Source organism: Panicum virgatum, chromosome 3K (assembly GCF_016808335.1).
Source record: "Panicum virgatum strain AP13 chromosome 3K, P.virgatum_v5, whole genome shotgun sequence".
Classification (NCBI taxonomy): Eukaryota; Viridiplantae; Streptophyta; class Magnoliopsida; order Poales; family Poaceae; genus Panicum; species Panicum virgatum.
The window spans coordinates 15399362-15424510 of NC_053138.1; the positions used below are offsets into that span (position 1 = coordinate 15399362).

Sequence of the window (25149 nt, forward strand, 5' to 3'; positions counted from 1 at the left end):
TGTGAGACTTCCGTGGGCCGACCAATTAGTGCTTTGAGCTGGGCCCCTTGTTGTCCTATGGACCAATCAACTCTTGTGATCTCTGGGAAGCCGCTGCAGTAAGCTTATCCGATTTCGGTAGTTGAATGACTCTTGTAATCCGATTTTGTATTCAATTTTGTAGTTGAAAGTTGAGAAGCGGATTTTTATGATAGTTTGAGAGTGTAAATTAGATTTTTTTCCCTTTTTCCTAAACAATGTAGGACATAGCAAGAACACGATCGTTTACCCTTTTCCCAGTTAAGGGATACTCCTTCCGTTCCAAATTGTAGGTCATTTGATTTTTTCAATCTCAAGTTTGATCACTCGTCTTATTCAAAAATTTGTACAAAATATCATTTCTTTTATTGTGGCTTGCTTTATTAATACGAGTTCTTGAAGAATGGTTCAAATTTGACTACGTTTGTATAAATTTTTTGAATAAAATGAGTGGTCAAATTTAATGTCAAAAAAGTCAAACGACCTATAATTTGAAATGGAGGGAGTACATGCCACGGAGAGAAATTTGTTAACATATCTGTCACCTCAAGATTGGCACCTGAAAAAGGTCAGCAAAAATGTATGGTGTTAGCCCCATGACATCATCCATCAGGTAATCAGATGTCTGGTGTGCAACCATCCGGGCAACCATAGGCATCAACAATAGAGCAGATCATAGATTTTCTTTTTCCGCCTCTCCTACGATGTTGACTAACAAGAACTTCTCGTCTAATCGTTGCCAAAGGCTGAAAGGCAGAACCAGCATCGCGATGCAGCAGCTCGGAGTTCAGACAATGAGACAACGAACACAGTTCTCGGTTGGATGGACCCCAATAATTTACATCATGGCACAAACTGAAACCAATGCGCGCTCACATCCGGACCTCCTACAAATCGAACAGTTCGGGAACAGACGCCTCACTTGCCGGGCACGAAGTTGGTGGCGTAGGCCCAGGCGTTGTTGTTGACGGGGTCGGCGAGATGGTCGGCGAGGTTCTCGAGCGGGCCCTTGCCGGTGACGATGGCCTGCACGAAGAAGCCGAACATGGAGAACATGGCGAGGCGGCCGTTCTTGAGCTCCTTGACCTTGAGCTCGGCGAAGGCCTCGGGGTCGTCGGCGAGGCCGAGCGGGTCGAAGCTGCCGCCGGGGTAGAGCGGGTCGACGACCTCGCCGAGCGGGCCGCCGGCGATGCGGTACCCCTCGACGGCGCCCATGAGCACGACCTGGCAGGCCCAGATGGCGAGGATGCTCTGCGCGTGGATCAGGCTTGGGTTGCCGAGGTAGTCAAGCCCGCCCTCGCTGAAGATCTGGGAACCCGCCTTGAACCAGACGGCCTCGCCGAACTTGACGCCGTTGCGGGCGAGCAGCTCGGGGAAGACGCAGCCGAGCGCGCCGAGCATGGCCCAGCGGGAGTGGATGACCTCCAGCTCCCGGTTCTTGGCGAAGGTCTCGGGGTCGGCCGAGAGCCCGGCGGTGTCCCAGCCGTAGTCGCCAGGGAACTCGCCGGTCAGGTAGCTCGGGGGCTCGCCGGAGAGCGGGCCGAGGTAGAGCACGCGGTCTGGGCCGTACCACGGGCTGCCGGAGGCGGCCGGCTTGGGCTTCGCCGCGGTCTTGCGCATGGTCACGCGGGCCTCGCCGAAGAGAGACGATGGCACGTTGACGGCCTTGCCGGCGAAGGCCGTAGAGGAGAGGGCCATGGTGCTGGTCGCCATTGCACTACTAACACTGAGGTGTCTTGTGGTTTAGGATTAGGAGTGAGACTTGCAGCTGGCTTGAGATGTCTGGACTGGAGACGAGGAAGGTATTTAAAGCGATGGAGGCAAACGCTGCCGCGTGCAATCTATCTTGAATTTTGCCAAGAGTTTTGAAAAAAATCTGTTGCTTGGACGCCATTGGTGCGCCTGAGATCATCGCACACCTGGCGCAACGGGAGCCCCAAGCAGATGAGGTAGCTGTGGCTGTGGCTAGGAATCTCCTTGGAGAAGGGCGATTGGCCGCTCTGGATTTTGTGGTGGTCGTGGATTTTTCTTCAGATTTTTTCGAATGCCAGAGGTGCGCTACTTCCTCTCAGTCCTCAGCTGATATTTTCGCAAGTCAGGGCTCAGTCGCTTGGGAGTCATGTTCAACCCGAGAGGAACGGTAAGAAACCAAACTGTTTTTTTTTTTGAAAGAGATAAACTGGTATCCAAGTATAGATGGCCAAATGGGCCAAGCACGATGGGCCGGCACGAGCCCGGTTCGAAAAAGCACGACACTAGCACGTCCCGAGCACGGTTCCATAGTGCCAGTGCCGGCACGGGCATGATCCCGGGCCGTGCGTGGGCCGCAAATCTGGCCCATAGTGTCGGTACGGGCACGACACGATAAATGGGCTGACACTATGATGGCCCGGTTATTCTTGATCGTTGGATTGATTTGCAATAGTTCTAACTATTGAATTGACTTGCCCTAAGTATAAAATCAAGTCCCTTCTCATTCTCTCTCATTTTCCCTCCGACTCGCCCCATCGCCCGCGGCGGCCTCCGGTAGCCACGCCCGCGGCGGCGCTCGCCCGGCCTCGCCCACGACGACCTCGCCCACAACGGCGCTCCCGCGCCGGCCTCCGGCGACCTCACCCGCGGCGGTGCTCGCGCGGCCTCGCCCGCGGCTGCTCTCCCCCGGCAGCGTCCGGTGGCCACGCTCGCGGCGGCGCTCGCCCGGCCTCGCTAGCGGCGGCCCACCGTGCCGATGGGCATGGCACAACACGGCTAAGCGTTGATAGTGTCGTGCCTGGGCCGGGATGCCAGCACGGTGGCACTAAGCGGCACGGCACGACAGCGCCGCCGTGCCATGCTTCGTCGTGCCGTGCTTTGCCGTGCCAGTGCCGTGCATGGGTGGCCCGGTTGGCCATGTATATATCCAAGCTAGCGATGATTGCAGTTTGCCGGTTTGGCGCCACATCTTTCGTTGAACCAAGTGGACGATCCCCGTTTACGTGCAGCTGTTTACAGCCACTAAAAATTTGTGCACTAGAATTAACAGTCACGTGTTACTAACGAGGATAAACTGGACTGAACTCCACAAGTAATGACGTAATGTAGCATGCAGTATCTTTCAGGCATCGGTATTCAGACTTCAGAGTTTTTTTTTTGAGCAAACATACCTGTATTCCAACTTAAAAGTACCGTATACGTTACCACCAGATACAGAGGACAGCTGTCCCGACCTCATAGCACACAGGTCCCTAGAAAACAAAAAAATTACAACCAAGTCTTTGGACCACATGTAGGCCGAATCCTCCAGAATCCATCTCCGCCAGCCATCGCCACAGGCCGATCTCCGTTCACCGCATGTCAACCGGAGCACCATCGCCATCAGGCTTCGAGAAGAGCCGCAATAGACACCCTTCCTCTTGGACGGGATGAAGCAAGCGCTGAAGATCCATCGGCCGGGGACTCACCCCAAGCCCCGGTGACCTTGGATGCTAGTTCGCCGCCGCGGAAGAACCGAGCCTTCCACTCCGCTCTCCTTCTTTCCATGGAACCCAAAGCTGCCTCTCCATCTGCGAGACAAAAGCCTAGCGATCTCACCTCGCGGCAAGCCGCCGGCTCGAGACTCCTATACAGGGATCCACGCTAAGAACCCCACCTCCACGCGCTCGTTGACGGCACCGGAGCAGAGCACCACCAAGACGGGGAAGAGCACGAGAGGACCTTATTCCTTGACGCCGCCGCCGCCGCCGTCTCGACGCCGTCGCTGGAAACCAAACCCTAGAGAACCTAGGACCTAATCTACACCGCCGGGTGGAAGCCGCTGTTCCGTACACATCCGAGGGTCCGAAGGCCGCCGGAGGCGAAGGGGAACGGCGACCTCACCGGCGGGAGCACGAATCGCCCCCTCTGTCTCTCTCAACTGTAGGACTCAGAGGTTGGTTCAAACAATGGAACGCTGCAAAGGTTGGTTTCTGCGCCCATTTTATTTTTATATTTTTCAAAATCGTTTTTTTACAGAAATATATTTTCTGTTTCATAATTTACGGATTTATACCCCTATCGCCCGGCTGCGGGGCGGCCGGCCCCCTGCCGCCCTCCTGCCAGGCAGTAAGGACCTTAATGTAAATACAATTTATTTTTAATTGCATTTTGGCCCCTGGGGGAGGCTGCCGCCCGGCAGGGGGGCGGCAGGCCCCTCCCGCATGTTAAACCTTGACCGTCAGTGTGGCAGTGCGGCATTAGATGTGGTTTTAAATATTTTGGATAGAAATAAAAACCGTTAGTAAAGTAGATGAATATGAAAAATATAACTTAGCAATTCATACACATACGCAACTGAGAACGAAATATGTGATGCATGAGAACGAAATAAGTATAACACAACGACATGTCCATAACAAAAATACAGAAACAACTAGAAGCACCTCCTAACCACCCCGGCCATGTCGACCTCTTTTACGCTGTGTGTGGACGTAGTCTGTAGGGTAGGTGTGTCGGTCTGGAGGCCCTACGTCTCTACCTGAACGTCCGGTGGTCACAGGTGTCTGTAAGGTAGGATCGGCCTGCTGGTTAGGTGTAGAAAATAACTGACTCCAGTCTTCGAAGCTCGCCTCAAAGGTATCCTGTGTGGCCCCTATGCAGTAGCAATTAAGATATCTTAATCATCGTCTTATAAGTCATATATTTGGGTACATATTCATCATACGTACCTGTTGATGGTGGATACGAAGAAGGACTCATATCAGGAAGCTGGTGGTGCGATCCTGTAAACCATTCAAATTATTTAAAATATTCATAGAAATAAGAAGAACATGATAAATTCGGGCTACGGATTAGGTATTTATCTTGCGTTGCTTCTGCTGTTGCCATAGGGTAATACGAAGAAGGTCCCGCATCATATAACTGTTGTGATCCTATATGTAAATGCAAAAGGAATTAGACTTCATACCAAAATTAATTGAAATTAAGATATGTTTACCGAAAGGTCGTGGTGGTGCCTGTGTTGGTTGAAATGTCATCCCTACAGCTGGTGCCATGGTACTAAACTGGGTCCCTCCGTGAGGTTGATAAGGTGGGTATCCATCACTTGTATGGACTGAGAATTAATTGTTGTTATCAAAGTAGGAAGTCAGTAAGTATCCTCACGTACCTGGATAATGCTGCTGAGACCAATAAGGTGCTGGGGAAGGCTGCTGCTGTGTGGGACCACAAGGAAACAAGGTTTAACCTACGGGAGGGGCCTGCTGCCCGGCTGCAGCCTCCCCCAGGGGCCAAAATGCGATTAAAAATAAATTTTATTTACATTAAGGTCCCTGCCGCCCTCCTGTCGGCCGCCCCGCAGCCGGGCGGTAGGGGTATAAATTTGTAAATTATGAAACCGAAAATATATTTCTGGGTTCCAGATACTGATGGGCCGCAACCCAGCACGGTTTCCAGGCTTCCAGCCCCAAACCCAATCTTGGCCGGGACGCATTATCCTAGAAATCATGGGCCTACCCCTCAAAAAAAAAAAGAAGCAATCATGGGCCTAACGAACCAATCCAGCAAGACCACTGCATGTTTGGTGGGCCATACCGCCTGCAAATGATGCCGGCTAGGCCCGGATGGGGATGGTTGCAATTGGATCTGCCCAACCAAAGGCTTAACAGCTGCATGCCTGCATCCACAGTACACACGGGCGAGCGTGAATCGCATGAATCACGCAACACTACAGCACCGCATTCACTCGCATGTTCTGCACATCGCTCGCGCCCGTGGCACGGCGGCCGGAAAAATCTTCTGCTCGAATCGTCCGTCATGATGGCTTCAGCGTTCCAAGCTCGGCACACCACGCGCAACATCGGCACGGGGAAAAAAGGGGCACCCTTTTGGCCACCCGATCACAGGTCACAGCAAAGCCACGGGAAACCAGCGGCAGCAGCAGCAGCCTCACGCGTTCGCGGCGACCCCTTCCGTGAAGGAGCGCGCCGCCTGTCACGCCAGGTCACCCTTGTCTTGGCGCGCGATCAGTTCGCACCCGGGACCAACGGAATGGCAAGAGGCCGAGCCGAGCCCCGCACCCACCGTCTGCAGCAGCGGGCGAGGCAAGCAAGGGCACCGGGCGGCGGGCGCCGTCGCCCCTCGGCCCTCGTGGCGCGCGACGGGAGCGTGCGGCCCCTCGTGGACTCTCGCCTCCCCGCGCGGCACGGCTCGGCCCCGCTCCCACACGTGGCCGCCCGCGGACTCCCGTGCCCGCCGATTTTTAATCCCAGCCGCTCGCTCGCTTGTCACCGCGGCAGTATCACATCACATCGGGGATTGCTAATACGCGCGCGCCCTAGCACAGCAACTAACAAACGATTTCCGACAAGCTCAGCATATGCCATTTCCGACGTCGGGATCATTAGCTTTCCTTTTTCAGTCGCCTGCACTCAATGCCGCTAGCGGCCCAGAAGTTTTGAGATCATTTGTTTTTTTTTGGGCCGTTCACACTAAATACCGCTAGAGGCCCAACGGAAAATCATGTCACACAAGCTTATTTTGTTTTCAAAAACATGTCGCGCTACATAACTTATTGAACTAATGATGTACAAGTTTTTTTTGTGCTATATAGCCTTTCTACTTCGTAACTTTTTTGAACAACTTATGAACAAAAGTTTTGTTATCATACAATGTGTGCATACAATTTATGCATATTGCTTTGGCTTTTTTATGCATAACTTATGAACATAAATCTGTGCATATAATTTCTGTAGTGCAATTTTATGCATATAATTTTTGTGTCAAACATTTAACTGTTAAGATGTACAAGTTGGGGGCATAAAAAAGTATTGCTTTTTTGTATACATAATTTACTGTTACATAACAATATTTTTATTTTCATAACAAGAAACAAAAATTGTATACATAATTTTGTATTGTATGCATAAAAGTTATAATGCACTGAAAAGTTATGTATGATAAAAATGTATTGAAAAACTGGTATGACATGTTTGAGGATATTTTGTTGCTAAATTGTATAAATAATCACTAAAAAATATCCTCAAACATGTCATACCAGTTTTTCAATACATTTTCAGTTTTTCAATAAATATTCTGAAAATACAATTTTTACAGTTATCATACATAACTTTTCAGTGCATTATAAAACGTGCATTTAGTGATAAAAATGTATTGAAAAATATCCTCAAACAAGCAAAATGTATTGAAAAAATGGATCCCGCGGAGGGGTCGGATCGATTGTTGGACAGTGAACTAGCGAGCGGTGGCCAAAATGGATTCCGCCATCACATCACAGGCCTTGCCAGTTGCCACTCCGCGAGCCGAAGAGCGAGACGAACAGCTTCCCCGGGACTCTAGAGGCATCTGCTGTGTTCGGCTGGTGGGGTGGGGGCTGCTCCCAGCAGCAGCGGCAGCAGCCAGCAGCAGCCAGCAGCACGGCACCAGCAGCAGCCAGCAGCACGGCACCAGCCCCCCACCCCAGCAGCAGCGAGCAGCACGGCACCAGCCCCCCACCCCACCTCATCAGCGCTCTGCGAGCAGCGGCAATCCAATCAGCCAATCAACCCGCCTCCGCGCGAAATGTCCATCTCGATGCGCCTCGCGATCCCGGCGCCGGCGGCCGCGACCGTGGCGCCGCCGCGGCTGAGGGTGCGGCCGGCCGGCAACGGGGGCTCTCTTCCCGCCGCGCGCGTCGCCCTGCGGACGGAAACGGCCGCGCTCAGGTGAGGCCGTGACTGTTGTCCGCCATGGGTAAAAACTCCGCGCCCTCGTCTTGTCGCGTGTGATTAATCCAAGCTGTGCCGCGGCGGTGTGCATTTGTGCAGGGGATGCGCATCGCTGCCCCTGAAGCCGCAGCCGCTGGGCGCGGGCGCGGGCCAGCCGAGCCGGCGCCGGGGGGCGGCCGCAGTGTGCCACTCGTCGGCGCACCTGAGCGCGCGGACGATGCAGTGGATCTCCGCCGGGGCCAGCGCGTGAGTGCCTCCTATCCCCGCCACCCAAAAGTCTCTTTCTGCTCTATTCTTTTTTTTTTACAGTTATTCTCCTTTTTGGTGATACGCTTGAAAAGAAAGCTAGTACCATTTCCCACACTCTAGTGGGATGAATGCCACCCACCCATTCAAAACCACGTGCCTTGTTTGTTTGCCTTGTATCTGTTCGCAATTATGCCTCTGAGGATCCTGATGTAAGTGATGGCATGCTGATAACTGGATCGATTGCGATGTGCATGTGTGCCATTCTGTGAGTTATTGTGATCTTATGCATATGTTAGTCTTTGGAAGGGTTGGACACATATGTTATGCTGATTATATACGGGTCCTGATCACGGGTTAGAGAACATGGATCAGCAGATGCTGGCACCATTCTAGCTAGTGCTCGCTCCAGTGTGACATTTATTTTTCACTACCAAATATGCCTGTGCGTTGCTACAGCTGAAGATTAATGCATATATTATTGCTTTTTTTGAAATAGTAGAGATAGAGATTAGGATTCCGATTGACGGACCAAGGAATCATTGCTTGCTTTAGAAATAGTATATATAATTGATATAGATAGATTTGAAAGATAGAAGCGGATATTTTGAAAAATGATTCTTAGAATTTTATTTGATCTTGCAAATATTGTAGACTTTGATATAATGGTACCTGACCTTGCTTTTGATCTCTCAAAAATTACTAGACATGCTCATATTCTGAAGAAGATGAACTACATGTAAAAGGTTGAATTAATGCAAAGCTAATCTTCAGTCAGATCTTTGATGAGTTATCAGAGATGTTAATAGAATCCATGCTATTCTTCCATAGGATGGACACTTGGACAGTCACGTAAAAAGATGAAACGAAATGGGCACAAAGATAGTCTGTTTGGAAATTCAGCTAGTGCTGCCATTTTTAGTGACCTCCGCATGATAGATTGGATTGTGAAATACATAGACAGTACAATTTTTCAGTACCCTTTAAGATTTTTATTTGAGTAATTTCGATCTTTTGTCTTTTGCAGAGTGTTATTGCTTGCTAAAGGAACAGCCATAAACAAATCTTTCCTTGTGCCATTTTTCGCTTTGCAAGCACCTTGCAGCATAATCTCATGGATCAAGTAAGATGCTGATATATGTGGAAACAATAATTTAAACCTTGGTTTTCTTATCTTCCTTTTTCTATAATATACAATATATGTTTCGTAGTTTTAATGAAAGTTTTATAGTGATGGCTACTTATTTTATGTTACCAACATCCGTCTCTAGGGGTGATTATGGCCAATGGACTGCTTTTCTTGCTCTTTTGGTGCGCTTGTTCTTCTTCATTCCAGGTAGAGTAACAAAAACCACTCATGACGAATTTTCTTTTTGTCATGCTAAGAAACAAGTTCACACATTGTTTGTGAGGTAATGCAACATTTATATTTCTTTTGTGGGATCAACGCAGACCTTCTGGTCACAATGAACAAATTTCATTACTTTTTGCAAATATTTGTACGAAATTGAAGTAGAAAGGAACAGGAGGATCGAGGGTGAAATTAGATCACAATTTATTAATTTAATTACACCAAATTGGAAGACAGTTCGCATCTTTGTAGTGTACAATCTGAATCAACTTACTAAGTCTACAGTTGCTTATACCTACATCTGACCATCGTAGGTGAACTTGAGCTTCCGCTGTCAACAATGCTGCTTGTGAGCGTTGCTCCTTACCAACTAATGAATCTGAGGTATGTAACATTTCAACGTCACCCCTGTTTTGCAAATGCAATAGCTAGAGCCTCGTCTGCTAATACTGACATATCTGATGCAAATCCTTAGGGCCTTTATTGACACAACTTTTTCTCAACTAAAATATGCAGACGTCTTCAGTGCAATTAGCCAAGTAACCACATTTCAATCTCATTACTGAACTGTGTTGTGTGTAAATAGCAGCAGCCACCTATTTATGTCTCTGATCAGCTGTTATTGCCAGAAAACCACTCCACATTTTCTTTGTTTTCAGTTGATGTCCTGATTATGAGGCATACCTGAGCCCACATGTCACTGAGACTTGTGGTAGCAATGTAGCATATTCCGAGCACCACATGCAGAATTTCATATTCTCGTTCCCTTATGAAAGCTGTTGCTTGTTCTTTGCTAGAAGAAACAAAGTTACTAGGTTTTTTTTATCACGTGCTCTAATTCACAATGTCTGGTTACAGGGGAACTCAAGGTGGTGCAGTTCTGTCATTGGCCATAGCCGGGTTTCTCGCTTTTCAACACTTCACCAGGGTGGGAGGTCTAGGCAAAGCCTTTGAGCAGGGATCGGTCATTGCGACCTTGGCCATTATCTGCATCACAATCATCCCCTTGATGCTTCTATTCTGATTGGAGTAGGTTGGCAAGAGTTTGCTCCTCATTGTGCATCCAATGACGGATAAATAAAAACCTTGTGATGCAACATTCAGTCTTCCTAGTTCCTTTTCGCAAATAAGACCGATTTGTTTTATACAGTCCGAAATGTATGTAGTATGTACTGATGTACCTTGGTGTGCGGTTTGGTAATGTTAGTCCAAAAGATTTTGATTTTCTTCGGTGGCTATTGAATTCTCTGCTAGTCTGCTCTGTTGATTCTTTATTATCGAATTCTCTGCTCTATCGATTCTCTGTTCTCTTGTGCAGTCTTACATCACTGGGTGCATGTGTTGCTTGCAGCGGTTCTTTAACCTGACGAGATAATGTGCATCGAGTTAGTAGGAATTGTTTTCTTCAAGTGGCGGTGATGTTTGGTATATGCCGTCGTGAAATGTCTGATGTTTTGTGAATTATAACAAGTTGTAGTTTTAGTTGGAGTAGAAATTTGTGAAACTGGTCGCGGCTCCAAAGCTGTCCATTTACAACTTATTATAACCTGGACACCTGGTGATCTTTAGGTTCAGAGCGGGTGGAGCTGATGCGGGCGGAGATCGAGAGGCTCGTGGAGCAGAACGTGGTGTTGAAGAAGGTTCGTGACTGAACAGAACGCGGTTCTGAGGGTGGAGCTCCCCTCCCCGGGAAGGAAGGACTCGCGTGTCCATGGACGTGATGGCGGAGGAAGATCACACTACACCTTGCGCGATCGTGAGCACATCAGGGGGGGGGGGGGGGGGGGGATCGACGATTCGGGTTAGCAGTTCGATTGTCCAAACATAGCTAACTAGCGGTCTCTCTTCGGGCTGCTTATATGATTGTCCAAACATTTGCTTGATTCGTTTTGAACTACTACTTTTTTTCTCTCGAATACGCAGTGCACATCATTGTATTAAGCAGAAGAATAAAAAAGTTTATACTGGCTCAACACCGAGTGGAAGCTCGGCAGGTCTAAACGGCAAGCTGTTCGAACAAGAAGAAAATACTGGCTTAAAGCACAACAAGCCTACTCCTCACATCTAAGACAACACAATCGAGTTGCTTCCGCCTCCATCCATATCTAAATCTCAAGTTTGATGAGCTGCAGTAGCTGAGCAACGGAGGAAGAACACCGATAAAAAAGACGGGTATTTCGTTCTTTCCACAAAAGCCAAATGACCAGCATGAAGAGGGCATTCGTTTTGGACAACTACAATATGGATCTATTCGAAGACCACTAATGCACAAAATTGCTAAATTGTAGATTAGTCCTTCAAAAAAAAAATTTGTAGCATTAGTACCTCCACACATAATTGCTAATGAGAGTGCTAAACTTTTGCTCGGCAACCCCCCGTCCCGAGCGGGGCTCCTCTGCCCTCACGGCCGCCGTCGCCTTTCCGCAGTCTCGGCCTCCGCCCTTCCTCCTCCTCGCCGCTCCCAACAGCCAAGGCTCCAAACAGGATATGGCTAAAGCTTAGACCTTGTTTAGATTACTAATTAGGGATATTAAATGTAGATAACTGATTAAATGTAGATAACTGATAAAATCCATTCCACAACTCCCGGTGTAATTGCTAGACGAATCTTTTAAATCTAATTGGACCATAGTTAGATAACATCATGCTACAGTAAACAACCTCTAACGACAAATTAATTAGGCTTAATAGATTCGTCTCGTGATTTCCGGTACATCCGTGTAATTAATTTTATAATTAAATCATATTTAGTCCTAAATTTCGATTAAAAATTGCTACAGTTAATTTTATCCAAATTTTTACCGGATCTAAACACACCCTTACCGTCTATAAACTTTAACTAGCTAAACTTTAGCAGCTGCTCTGTGCTTTTTTTTTTTGCAAAAATGCAAACATCAAGTAAAGAGCAGAATAAAAAAAAAGAAACACATCTGCCTCACGCTGCGTTTGTGGGCTTCTCGTGGGTCTCCCGCCCTCCCCCTTTCTGCCTCAAGTCACTGAATCTGATTCCCTCTCCTCTCTCTCTCTCTCTCTCCAAGCGGCGACGACAGGGGAGTGGCGCCGCCCTTGCAAGTTCTTCGTCGGACGCTTCGCCGGGCGACAAGGTATGTCCGCCCTTTCCCTTCCCTTGCTTTCCTGCTGTGTGAAATCGAACACCCAAACCCCCTAACGTGTGCTATTTGCATTAAGATCTGACCATGGATTTTACCCACTAACTTCGATTCTTTTGCAAAAAATTTTGAGTGTACATGTGTACACCCATGTCCATGTCCTATACTGGCCCGCCCCTGATCTGGGCGTGATTCATGCCCTCTATTCATTAGCCTTATTTCACCACACTGATGTATATCTGATATGCTAGTTAATGAACTAATGTTAAACTTTGATTTATGAAAGCAAACAGGATATTGCCTTATCTGCTGTCAGCGAGAGATTTCTTTTATTTATATTTCTCATATTAGTGGTCAAATATCACAAGGAGGTAGGGTTTGATGTGTGGAGTGCCTTCACTTTGTGATGTTTTTAAGAGTAAAACTGCAAGGGAGTGCCTTCACTTTGTATTATGACTGGTGAATGTTTCTACTTAATGTGATACTGCGAGCCTAACCATGGTATTGCACGCAAAGTTGGATCTGTGCCCTGTTTTGTTCTTTAGCCACATGCATTGTTTGAAACCTTATCTCTAGCTACTTCATTTGTAGTATGAGTAACATGATGGCGGTTCAAAATCAATTTTATGATACAATTGCCTGAGATAGTTTGCCAGATTATTTTTTAGTTGAGATTCACTAAGATAGAAATGGCCACGTGTACACATTCTTCTTTATAAAAATGAAACAAAAAAAAACTCAGTAGGAACCTCCCCTGCTGTTCTGTTAAAAGAAGTTAGAAATGTCCAGCAGTAACTTGTACTCACAAGTAAAAAAATAGAGTCCCATATATACTTGTACCTCAATCCAAAGGATAATTCTTTTATGCTACTATTTAACTCCTATCTTGTTAAGTTTTCTGCTTGTCCATTCAGCATAAACCAACATGTAAGCTCGGTTACAAGTAATGTGAGCCATGATTAGATGTAATTTCTAAAAAAAAGAAAGATGTTATGTGTTTATAAGGTAACCATGATTGGAGTGTCGCGCATCATTACCAAGTTGCTCTTGCTAAGGATTCCTCTTTATAAATTTGTAGCCTAACTGACAAGTTACTTTTATGCAATAAATCTTGGATGGTTCTGTTCTGTGTAGCCGTGGGGCAGCTTGGGCTATTAGTGTTTGAGGGCACTTTTTTTATGTCCTTTGGCATGGTATCATGCCAGAATAGATTGGTTTATTCCCTCCAAGTTAGTACTGAATTTTTGTTTATTAGGTTCATTGAGAATTTTGTTTGTCTTAGGATTTTTTTTGGACATTTATGAGAGTCCAGGTTGCTCTGCTCTCTTCTAGTCATTTCAACGACAAAGCCTTGTTCAAGAAAATTGCCATTTATAAAGTTTCATACTTCTGATACCAGATTGGCCAATATATAGCATCCTAGTTTTAATTCAGTGTTAAGAGTTAGGACCTGCAGACCTTACTTGGGGACGGTAAAATCTATTACTTAGGTACGTATATTGATGTTCCTGCAACACTAGATTGATGTTGAAACATAAGACGGTGTTTTCCAGCATCTAATTCTGACCTCTTTTCTACTTTGTGTTTCCATGGGCATTTATGGTGGATGATTATGGTGGCTTCAGGATATATTATCTGATAATAAATCCATATGATTGCAGCTGGTCTGAGCATCGTTAAGTACAGTATGTCGGAGAAACCATCTGATGCTGCAACTGGTGATGTGAGGCCTGAAGGAATTGTTTCTGATGAGAAAGTGGAAGGTTCTGATCAGAATGAAAGAGATGGTATGCCTTCGCCACAACAAGAGGTATCGTCAATTGCAACTTTTTTATGCTTGCATGCCTCCCACCCCCCAACCCCAATTTAGTTTCTATTATGAGAAATTGAGACTCTAAGAACTCTATTCTTTTACAATATGGGACTTAGCCAAATATTTGCAGGAAGCAGCGATCAAGAAAAAGTATGGAGGGATAATGCCCAGAAAGACACCACTTATTTCCAAGGTTACTATCATTGACTTTAAACATCATGACTCTTTACATCAACACAATTTACTTGATATGTACATACACCAGTCAAAGAAGTTAATTTAATTTTATCTCTATGTCCATGTTCTCTTACCTATGTTTAATTTCATATCAGGACCATGAGCGAGCGTACTTTGATTCTGCTGATTGGGCTTTGGGGAAGGTACTGTCCTGATATTTCGAAAAAAGCTAAAGCTGACTTTTGTACAATGCTGCTAGACAACTATCTTGACAGTACAATCTTATTGTTTTTCAAAAAAGACAGTACAATCATTCACCTGATCCTTGGCTTCCTGCAGCAAGGAGGAAATCCTCAAAAACCTAAAGGACCGCTCGAAGCACTTCGACCAAAATTACAGGTGCAGAAACTGAACCTCATTGCTTGTAACAAGTACCTTTTACTGTTGGTACTTTGTAGCCTTGGCATCAACCATCAAGTGCAAGCCTGGATGATCAGTATACTTTGTGATTTTTGTAATAACTCAAGAAATCACACATCTGTATTTGCATCAAGTTTTACTCACACCACTGAATTGAGTATACCTGACATATTTTCTTTGCATTTGTCATTCTTCTTTGTGTTCTGAGGCTGATATCATTTTTTTTTCATTGAACTTGATTCTAGGTTCAAAGTCAACTTGCATTACATGGTTTATGCTGTACTATAAACACCTAAAAATCCATTTGTTGTTATGATGTTTCTCAATCTTCTTTCAGCCTACTCAACAACAAACTCGTTCACGTCGATTTCTTGGTGAATCTGCTGATAATGAAGGTACCCCATAACCTATGATACCAAGCAAGCAGTGCGTAATGCTTATGTTATAATTATCACATCACTTTTGATTTTGGCTTGCAGAGAGTGCCCATTCGCCTACTGAGGATGTCAATTCACCTACTGAGGATGCTGGCAAGAACCAGGATAACGCTGAAGGCAACGGCAAGGAATGATGGGCGGTTCCAAGTTTTGTCTACGATTTTCTGCTTAAAGCAATAAGCACTCGGGTTCATGTAATGATCATGCCCCGTGAGGTCAAGCTGAATTTCGAATCGTCAAATGCTGTATCAACGTGTTATGTTGTTCCATTTATGACGCCTATTGCCAATCACAATTTGGGATGGAATCGGGGTGATCCGTGGATCACGATGTTGTGTTACCGTTTGAGGCTTTGAGCTAAGAAAAATGAAGCGGGAGAATGCCAGACTTCTGTGGCGACAGTATGATCTTGTCTGAAACGAGGTGAATTAATCTGACATTTTTCGTGTCCCGTTCTTGTTTCTTACCGAGCCTGTACCTGTCTGTCGTCTGCAGTCTTGGGGTTCTCTTCTGATGATGTTCCATTTCAACAAGCTAGCTGATGATGTTCTTCGCTTCTGTTGAGATTGAGTAGCCTTGTCCCTCGTAGGAAGTAGTACTACTAGATTTTTAAGAGTACTTGTACTAGTACTTGATTTGTTTGAGACGAATTCGTGGGCATTTTGAAGTCAAAAGCAAAACAGTCTTGTCATAAACGGGAAGGGCATACGATGACATGTGGACCCTCGAGCCTTACTCTTGTTTGTGGGCCATATTAGGCCTGCCATTAGCCCGTAGCACGTCTACATCAAATATATTAGAATTTTTTTCCCGCAAACCCTAAAGCCTCTTCTTCCTCCCTAACCCCTCACCCCGCCGCCACCTCTAACCTCCAGATCCAATCGACCATCGCCGCCGCAACCATGGGCTTCGACGTGGGCGTCGTCCCTTCCAACCCCGACGGATGGGGCCCTCCTGACGTGCCCGCGATTCCGCAGTCCCTGGGCGGCGGCGCCTCCATCCCCTTCGCGCCCTTCTCCCGCTCCGACAAGCTGGGGCGCATCGCCGACTGGACGCGCAACCCCGCTGGCCCCGCCGCCTTCGCCGCGGCTTCACGCGACTCCGTCTTCGACTTCACCTCCGCCGACGACTCGCTCGTCGCCGGGGCCGAGGACTCCTCGTTCCGCCTCGTCGACGCCAAGCCGCCGCCGCGCCAGCCTCGGTTCGGCCCCAAGTGGCGCTTCAACCAGCGCCCGCAGCTCCCCCAGCGCCAGGACGAGGAGGTGGAGGCGCGCCGCCGCCTGGCCGAGAAGGAGCGCGCCCGCCGGGACCGCCACTTCCAGAACAACCGCTCACACCACCACCCCGGCTTCCGGGGCAACCAGTCCTCGTCGTCGGCCAAGCCCTCCGTCGACATCCAGCCCGACTGGACCATGCGTGAGCAGATCCCCTTCGCCAACTTCACCAAGCTCTCCTTCTCCGTCGCCGACCAGCCCGAGGACCTCCTCCTCTGCGGCGCTGTCGAGTTCTACGACCGCGCCTATGACCGCGTCAACCCCAAGGCCCCGCGCCGTCTCGAGCGGTTCAAGTCCCGCAACTTCTTCAAGGTCACCACCACCGACGATCCTGTCATCCGCCGCCTCGCCGAGGAGGACAAAGCCACGGTGTTCGCCACTGATGCCATCCTCGCCGCGCTCATGTGCACGCCGCGCAGCATCCAATCATGGGACATTGTCGTCCAGCGCGTGGGCAACAAACTCTTCTTTGACAAGCGTGATGGCTCCCAGCTTGACCTGCTCACAGTCAATGAGACTGCACAGGAGCAGCTCCCTGAGAACAAGGAGGACATCAACTCAGCGCACTCACTCGCTGTTGAGGCCACCTACATCAACCAGAACTTCTCGCAGCAGGTGTTGCACCGTGAAGGTGAGAAGGTTACCTTTGATGAGCCTAACCCTTTTGCTTCTGCGGGTGAGGAGGCAGCATCTGTTGGCTACCAATATCGCCGCTGGAAGCTGGATGATGAGATCAGCCTTGTTGCTCGTTGTGAGGTGCATGCTGTCAATGCTGATCCAAGTGGTGGTCGCCAGTTCCTTACGCTCAATGCTCTCAATGAGTTTGATCCTAAGATTACTGGTGTTGACTGGAGGCAGAAGCTTGAGACCCAGCGTGGGGCTGTCCTTGCTACAGAGCTCAAGAACAATGCGAACAAACTTGCTCGCTGGACTGCCCAGGCTTTGCTTTCTGGTGCTGACATGATGAAGTTGGGCTATGTGTCACGTGTGCATCCACGCGATCACTACAACCATTCTGTACTCACTGTAATGGGGTACAAGCCAAGGGATTTTGCTGCACAGATCAACCTCAATACTGCTAACATGTGGGGAATCGTCAAGTCAATTGTGGACATTTGCATGAAGTTTGAAGAGGGCAAGTATGTGTTTGTGAAAGATCCAGCAAAGCCACAGGTTAGGATCTATGAGGTGCCCTCTGATGCATTCGAGAATGATTATGTTGAAGAGCCACTTCCAGAGGAGGAGCAGGTTCGCCCGCTTGCAGATGTTGATGCCACGGCACAAGAAATGGATGCAGCCGCTGAGGCAGAGGCCAATGGTGCATTGGTTGCTAACAGTGGTGAGGATGATAAGGTTGCAGAGGCTACTGCTGCTTGAAGGGCATAAAAGGCTTCCCTGTTTCCTTCGCAAGATAGGTCTTTCTTTTGGCTAATTATCTGTTTTGATGGATACCTTGATGAGTTGAACTTCCGGTTATTGATACATTGTCTCGTTTTGGTCATTGAGGATACTCTTGCTCGCATTTTACATGCTTAGGCATGTAAGTTTTGTTAGCACCTATCAGTTGAAATTGAGTAACTATGCTGGTAGTTTAATCTTTTATGCTGCCGCTTATCAGTGTTTGAGCCATGGTCTACCTGAATATCTGCATGTTGAGCTGAGCCTTGTGAACTGATGCGCCATTGGAACTTCTTATCGTGCTTCATAATGTTCTGCATTTTTTGTAGTATCTTGCAATCAATTAACTGTTGCACTTGAACGCTGCTGGTATGTGTGTGAAATGTGTGGTTATGTTGCTGCTGGTGCATTCTAGTTGAAATGCTATAAATTGAAGAGAGCTATGGACAAGAATCATGTCTAGCTGTGAATACAGGGATTTTGCAACAATTTAGCATACCATAGAGGCATAGACATTGTTACATAGGTGAGACAATGTACATATGCATTGCAAGTTTCTTCGTTGCAACAGGTTTAAAGTTCCTCGTGTTGTTTCCAGGCTGCAAGTTTAGTTTCACATTGCATATTGCATATCCCTGTCTTGCATTTCACATGTCGAATCTTGTTTGTTGAATATTATGAGTTCGCTCTTTTCAGCCTCGAGATAGCATGTCTCGCATGCCTTGTTGAATATTATGACTCAACTGCAGAGAGCAGTACTGCAGAGGATCCTCCCGGTTCAATTGCAGTGTCTAGCATAGCTAAGCTATTGTAGATTCTTCATAGTACTACTAGGATGTTTTTTGTTTGGGAAGATGAGTTGGCCAAGGAACTCGAGTGACAGATATCAGATGAGAAATTTTGTTGGACGAGGAACTTGCAGGAACATGAGATGATACTGGTTTAGCAGGCTATTTTGGAGAACGAAGTGCTTTGATTGCCCAAGTTCCAAGTGCTGTGGAATCTGCAAGGGCGTTCTTGAACTGTTAGTGCTGAATTGCCTTGGAATATCTATGTGCCTTATAAATTGTAATCGAAGTCATAAGTCATAACTTAACCAGCATTTGTCGACCTATCATGGAACCGGTAATCTTCTGGGAATTTTTGTTGTGTTTGTTTTGACCAGGAAAGCAAAGACAATTTCATCTACAGCGCGTCACGAATTCGCTAGACTTCTCAAGGTGTTGAATGCTGATGTCGGCTTTATGTCCGGTAGCAGCCGTCGGGGGTCACCACGCAGTGGGAGTTTATGGACACAGTTATCTGACTGAGAACTAGGTAACTGTGTCAGATAGTTTTCATAGTAATCAAATTCTTCTAAGTAATTGTGCCAGATAGGTTTCATAGTGATCAAATTCTTCTCACATTCTATAAGGGCAGTCCTAACCCAGACTCTACCATAGAGTTTAAGCCTCCTATTTATTGTGTTTTGCTGATGTGACAGTATATTTATGGAAGAGAGAGGAAGAAATCAAGACTCCAAGCCTTATTTAAACTCCAAGTCTTTACGCAAATCAAGAATGAATGTGAGAGAGACAAGTGGGCCATATAAACTAAAGTAACACACTTTGAATTGGGAAGTATAGTTTTTTGTGATGGAGTCTTTGAGGCTTAGACTCTATGAGTGGATTCTGCATGGGGACTGTCCTAAAACTCTATCCTAGTCTCTTGTCATGTCAGCAAAAATGGTAATATTTAATGTCATAAAACCCTTCATAAAATTTTCATTAAGACTGACCTTCGCCGGTCATCATGATCAGTTGATATACAGCGATTTTCGTGACTGCAAATTGTGGATTTATTACCATGTATAAATGTATATATTCTCGAACTGTTAATAATTCCCGGCAGCACCTAAAACGTCCGATAGTAAGGCCCACGTTCCTTTCATTCCGGCCCACAGGACTATGCCCACTTACCACCCACGGCGACCCACTGAGGAGCCCGCAGCGGCAGGCCATAACCCTAGCAGATCGCCGCTTCGAGCAGACGCCACGATTCCTTTCGCCCCCCAATCCGTTCCCCAGGAGAAGCCGGAGGCGGAGGAAGTGAGATCGCGAGGAGCAGCAGGCGGAGATGAAGACGTTCGACCCGTGGCCGGTGTTCTTCCGCCGGGAGTGGAAGCGCAACTGGCCCTTCCTCACCGGGTTCGCCATCACCGGATTCCTCATCACCAAGATGACGGCCAACTTCACCGAGGAGGACCTCAAGAACTCCAAGTTCGTCCAGGAGCACAAGAAGCACTGACGAGGCCAGGTGAGACGCCGAGGCCTTGCACCATCACCTTTTCCCCTGCCTGATCTGTCTCTATTTTCCACGATGGGGTCAGATCTGCATCGCTCTCTGGTGGTGGTTCCTGTGCGGCCGCCTGTTTTAGATCTCATTCGTGGTTGATGCTTGTGTGCGATGTCACTGCCGCTAGTGGATGCCGCACAATGTTTTTACGATCTGTTCTAGTGATGCGTGGAATTAAGAGGCCTTTCGATCCGAGTGAAACTTGTGTGCGATTTGGGGGAAACTAACACGACTACACGAGGAAAAGGGTGCTGTTTTAGGGGAAATGGTGGGCAGGAGAACAATAGGTCTCAGTTGACGTATCCTCTAGCTATTTACGGTAGCAAATTGCATTTCACTTCAGATTGCAGCACCCAAAGAGATAATCACCATTTCCACTTTTTTTCGTTCTGAGAAATATGAGTAGTTTACCCTTCTGCAATGTATTCTGTTGCTTTGAACCTTCCTTTGACTGCTGTGATTCTCACATGTTCTACTTTTAACAGTGAATAAGGCGTCTGACTAGTTTTATTGTTTCTCGATGCATCAGTACAAATTATTGAAGTTGTAATCCTGATGTCCACTGCCATCAAGATGCAATAACCAAGTCTGATGACGTGGTTACTGATTCCACAACCTAGTATGTGATGACATGGTTACTGATGCCATATACCTTGTATGTGATGATGTGGTTACTGATGCCATAACCTTCAGTATCCTCTTTTGTTCCTCCCAAACCTGCTAGCCGTGACCATTCTGGCTGGAAGTAGCAATTAGCTATTCTCAATTGGCCTGTTAGTATTGACAGATTAACTGTGGTGATGCAAAGAGGGGAGAATCCATTATATTTGTCTTGTAGCTTCTTGTTGAGAAAGTGTTTGCTTGGCAATTTATCTAAACTCAAAGCATCAAGCACGGAGTGATAAATGATAGCAAATTCAGGGCAAATTTAGTCATATGTTAACCCTTTGTTTGAAGCACGATATCTGAGAATCTTTAACTTAATTAGATTGGTATGCACGTGTAAAACCACAGCCCTGAAGGGTCATTGGATAGCTTTTACCGTGCCAGGAAAATGAACCAACATATATTGCACATGTATCTTTTCACACCCTATCAATTTCCCTGCCTGTGAATAGAGGCTATGACGCCATGTATTATATTTTTTTATGTACTGTTTATCTAGGAATTCTTGGTCGACTAATTTTCTCATACATTGGCATTCTCAAATTTGAAAAATGAAAAAACTATCTTTTGGCAAAAAAGGGGAATCGTGGCCATGAAAACACACAGCCTATCTGTGGTCTAATTTGCTGGTAGCGTGTGGGTGAACATCTAGGCCCCGTTTGGCAGGGCTTCGGCTCTTCCAAAAACAGCTCCGGCTCTGGCTCCTCAGATGGAGCGGCTTCTCTGGTGGAGTTGGAGCCGTTTTAGAAAATGTTTGGCAAAACAGCTTCACTTGTTAGATTGATGTGTAAGCCGCGTGAAGCCACGATTTCATGGCTTCACCTTGCCTGTGTAAGCCGCCGACGGCTTCAGAACCGGCTTCACGTGTGAAGCCGGTCCTGAAACAAACGTTTGGGAGGGCTTCACATGAAGCCGCTCGTGAAGCCCTCCCAAGAGCCGTGCCAAACGGGGCCCTAGTCAAAAGACCTACTGACTTATCATGAGCATTGCTTTTAGATGAATGGGCATTTATTGTTTAGGCCATGGAGGATTGGGCTTTTCACAGTATCAGGATGACAATGGATTGGTCCATGGTACTAAAAAAAATCACCCAGTACTTTAGAAAAGTTTTCTTGTGGTGACGCCGAGCCTTCTTAGTCTGAAATTATCTAAATTACATGAATTTTCATCTATTTGTTATTTTTAAACCTGCAAGGATCACTGATGCCTATCACCCGCTAAAAGCCTTACTCCCGCTAAAAGCCTTACTAAACATTGTGTGTGCCAGCTGTGTGACACCGCTCACTTGTTCATACTCTTTGTAGCACCTTGTGCATTTGGGATTCCATACTGTTCCAATAATTTTGAAATCAAAGTGTTTGACGCTTAAACTCCGTTGCAGGTGGAGGAGTTGCCAGATTTGCCTATGCGGTCGGCCAGTTCTGCTATGCCTGTCTGAATGAAAAAATAGTTCCCCTCTCTTTTCCCCCTTTTATTTAATCTGAATATCTGCACTCTATGCTCCATTTGTAATGTAATAAGAGGCAAAAGAATTGTTGAACCAAAAGAAACCAGCTTATGATGATGATACTTAAGTTTGATCCATTTTACTGACTTGATATGTGGGCCGTCGATCTTGTTATCTTGTTAATTGATTGGAGCCCGTTTGAAAAGAAAGGGGGTCGAAATCTTGTGTGACATTTAGCTCTGTTTACATATTTGAATGCAATCCCCCTTAAAGAAGCATCTCTTCTCTGGAGAGAGACTAATTCTTATTTTGGGTTCTCTAGTTTATTGTGAAACATGAGAAACGTTTCCTCCAGAATCAGTAGGGAAGCTGTTTAAATAATTGACCAAACGGGACTAAATAGTGTATTAGGTGTGCTGCCGTTTTCTTTATTGTAGACTTCTTGTTTCATATTTTTGTTGCGACTTTCGTACACCTCATCAGACCACTTAACGAAATTTTGCCGCCCCCGCTGTCTCTGTGGTTCTCTCTACTAACAGGAGATGTGTCAGCCCAGTTTGCAGCCCACTAAACGTCTCCTAGTGGCCCAGCCACTCACTACGCTGCTGCTGCTGCTGCTGCAAGCACTTGCAACCTCTGCTCGCATCCTGTTCTCCGCATGGCTACTTGCATGATTGCATCTTCCGCCGCGCCGTCTGCTGTCGCTCGCCTGGAGCCGCTCTTCTTCTCTCCATGGCGCATAGCCGCCGCATACGGAATCGCCAGACGTCTCGTTGACGATGGTTGCTAAGGAGTCCAGTAGAAACGGCGATAAATGCAAATGCAATCATCACCCCAGCTTGTGGCGCTCGACGAGTCGTGGCAACCATTATCGATCAATCACCCCAGCTAGCCATCGACTCATCGTCCCGTCGCCGTCGCCGAAATAATGCGCGCACGGTGAGAACTGAGGACTCTCGGCGCGGTGTGGTTCAGCATCAGCGTGCCCCGTCGTAGCTCCTGCGTCGTCCATGTGTGTGCTCCCTCGCCACAGTACGTGGGCGGTCTAGCCGATACACGTTCGATCTTTGTTTCCGACATGACACGCACGGCAAGGCAGGTTTCTTGAGCTTTGACTGACAGTTCGTGCCGCTGCCGCCGCTAGTCTGCTGCCGTGCATCCGAGGCTGCAGGGGCGCCCTGCTGGTAGAAGTAGAACTGACAGCAGCATGCCAGGGTGGAGCCAAGAGACGCCGTTAAGCTAGCGGAGACCACGGGCAGGCGCAAACGACAGAGTCCGGACGGCGACGGCGACGGGGAGTTGTGGACGGATGGACGGACGGCTTGTGCTGAAGGCAGCGAGCGGAGGGAGGGGACGGACAGGGGAGGTGCCATCGGAGAAAAAGGCACACGACGCGCCGTCGCCGGGCCGTGTGGCTCCTGCTGTTCCCTCCCCTCCGCTCCCTCTCGCTCTCGGAGAGCAGCAGCAGCGGAGGGAGTTGGGTCGGAAGTGGCGGGTGGGGTGGGGTCCTGACAGTCCTCCCCTCTCACGCGCTCGACGTCGCCACCGTGTCTGCCTCCTCCGTTTCCTGTTCCTGCTTCCACCACGGCCCGGTGGCCCCTGCGCGCACGCGCCAAGGCCAGGCCCTCCCGCGCTCTCGTCCACACACAGCGCGCGGCAGGGTATCCCCTCCCGCTGCACGTCGGCGTCAAAGAATTATTTGGACGCGAGCGCACAGGCACAGCTACAGGCCAGAGGCAGGGACAGAGAGCGACCTGCGCGGATCCTCTGTGCCCGTCACCGCATCGCCGCACCGCATCGGCGCCGCTCCTCCTTTTCCTACCGGCGAGCCGCGGCGGCTGTCATTCAGCGGTCACCCGTCCCAATACGAACAAACGGGAGGAGGGGGAGCGCCGGCGCGCCGCCGTCGCCGTGCTTTTCAGGTAGCTCTCGCCGCCGCTCCGGTCGCCGCCGTTGTGTTGCGCGCCGGGACCAGCGCACGTGGGTAGGGATGAAAACAACAGGAACGGGTGGGAAAACCCTAACCATTTCCGTTTTCATTTTTTATTACGGAAAACGGGAGCGGGAGTGGAATAGCCGGGTACGGAAGCGGAAACGGAATATAACGGTTACGGAAATAGGCGGGAACCGGAAAATCTACCGGAATATATTATGATTTAATCACTACTCATTTTACATGAATATAACACAAGACACTCCTTTACACAAGCTATTTTTTAAAAATATGATCAATATTTCTTGTTTCTTACGATTAAAGCGTGAAATATATGTATTGATGTCGAGGAATATGTATTGATGTTGAGAAACATGAGAGAATATATGGTGTGCCTATTTATTTTTTCGAATTTTATAAATACGGGAAAAAAATACGGGATTATGCCGGCTAAAAACGGAATCCCACAAATACGGACGAGATACACCTTCTTCTGCTTTCCGTCTCATTTCCATATTTTTCTGTAAATATAGAAACGAGTGAAATAAATATAAAAATACGAACAATACGGAAGGGGTTTTTTTCCGTCCGTTTTGATCCTTACGCGTGGGTCTCGTGAGCGCCGCGCCGGATTCTACCGCGAGCAGGGGTTGCGTGGGCCCGTGGGGGGATGGGTTTCGCTTGTCCCGGCTCGGGCCGCGCGCCCGCGGTCGACGTCGCTGGGCAGTGGAGATCGGTGGGTGCGGATCCATCGCCAAGCACGTGCTGCAAAACGAGGCGCTTGCCTGCTTGCGTCACTCGGTGCGTGTGCGGCCACACTATGGCCCCGTTTAGTTCAAAAATCAA

The 25149-nt window shown here is 47.7% G+C and overlaps 4 protein-coding genes across 6 annotated transcripts; 3 read left to right on the forward strand and 1 right to left on the reverse strand.

Moving 5' to 3' along the window:
- Window positions 1-804: 804 nt before the first annotated feature.
- On the reverse strand, window positions 805-1930 carry LOC120697823 (chlorophyll a-b binding protein M9, chloroplastic-like). The gene has a single exon (XM_039981174.1). The coding sequence runs from the start codon at window positions 1729-1731 to the stop codon at window positions 937-939; it is 795 nt and encodes a 264-aa protein (XP_039837108.1). The 5' UTR covers window positions 1732-1930; the 3' UTR covers window positions 805-936.
- Window positions 1931-7254: 5324 nt separating this feature from the next.
- On the forward strand, window positions 7255-10550 carry LOC120697824 (cold-regulated 413 inner membrane protein 1, chloroplastic-like). 2 transcript variants are annotated; one of them, XM_039981176.1, is made up of 7 exons: window positions 7255-7334; window positions 7492-7694; window positions 7797-7943; window positions 8971-9066; window positions 9215-9279; window positions 9609-9678; window positions 10153-10550. In XM_039981176.1, the coding sequence occupies exons 2-7, from the start codon at window positions 7552-7554 to the stop codon at window positions 10316-10318; spliced, it is 687 nt and encodes a 228-aa protein (XP_039837110.1). In that variant the 5' UTR covers window positions 7255-7334; window positions 7492-7551; the 3' UTR covers window positions 10319-10550. The 2 variants fall into 2 exon arrangements, with proteins under 2 accessions (XP_039837110.1, XP_039837111.1); XM_039981177.1 differs by lacking the exon at window positions 7255-7334 and having other exon boundaries at window positions 7405-7694.
- Window positions 10551-10712: 162 nt separating this feature from the next.
- LOC120700637 (eukaryotic translation initiation factor 3 subunit D-like) lies at window positions 10713-18186 on the forward strand. Its single transcript, XM_039984885.1, has 9 exons — window positions 10713-10719; window positions 10864-10934; window positions 11218-11228; window positions 12217-12398; window positions 14066-14214; window positions 14348-14410; window positions 14550-14597; window positions 14734-14793; window positions 16481-18186. The coding sequence occupies exons 1-9, from the start codon at window positions 10713-10715 to the stop codon at window positions 17900-17902; spliced, it is 2013 nt and encodes a 670-aa protein (XP_039840819.1). The 3' UTR covers window positions 17903-18186.
- Window positions 18187-19919: 1733 nt separating this feature from the next.
- On the forward strand, window positions 19920-22521 carry LOC120697825. Of its 2 annotated transcripts, none has more exons than XM_039981179.1 (2): window positions 19920-20218; window positions 22305-22521. In XM_039981179.1, exon 1 carries the CDS (start codon window positions 20039-20041, stop codon window positions 20207-20209), a length of 171 nt encoding a protein of 56 aa, XP_039837113.1. In that variant the 5' UTR covers window positions 19920-20038; the 3' UTR covers window positions 20210-20218; window positions 22305-22521. The 2 variants fall into 2 exon arrangements, with proteins under 2 accessions (XP_039837113.1, XP_039837112.1); XM_039981178.1 differs by having other exon boundaries at window positions 19921-20220; window positions 22310-22521.
- Window positions 22522-25149: the final 2628 nt, after the last annotated feature.

Excerpts from the sequence above, each read along its gene's own strand:
- LOC120697823 (XM_039981174.1), bottom strand. The coding sequence starts at position 1,731 with ATGGCGACCAGCACCATGGCCCTCTCCTCTACGGCCTTCGCCGGCAAG.
- LOC120697824 (XM_039981176.1), top strand. The coding sequence starts at position 7,552 with ATGTCCATCTCGATGCGCCTCGCGATCCCGGCGCCGGCGGCCGCGACC. Across the intron at positions 7,695-7,796 it reads ACGGAAACGGCCGCGCTCAG|GGGATGCGCATCGCTGCCCC; the intron begins GTGAGGCCGTGA and ends GCATTTGTGCAG. Across the intron at positions 9,679-10,152 it reads TACCAACTAATGAATCTGAG|GGGAACTCAAGGTGGTGCAG; the intron begins GTATGTAACATT and ends GTCTGGTTACAG.
- LOC120700637 (XM_039984885.1), top strand. Across the intron at positions 14,215-14,347 it reads TGCCTTCGCCACAACAAGAG|GAAGCAGCGATCAAGAAAAA; the intron begins GTATCGTCAATT and ends AAATATTTGCAG. Across the intron at positions 14,598-14,733 it reads CTGATTGGGCTTTGGGGAAG|CAAGGAGGAAATCCTCAAAA; the intron begins GTACTGTCCTGA and ends GGCTTCCTGCAG.
- LOC120697825 (XM_039981179.1), top strand. The coding sequence starts at position 20,039 with ATGAAGACGTTCGACCCGTGGCCGGTGTTCTTCCGCCGGGAGTGGAAG.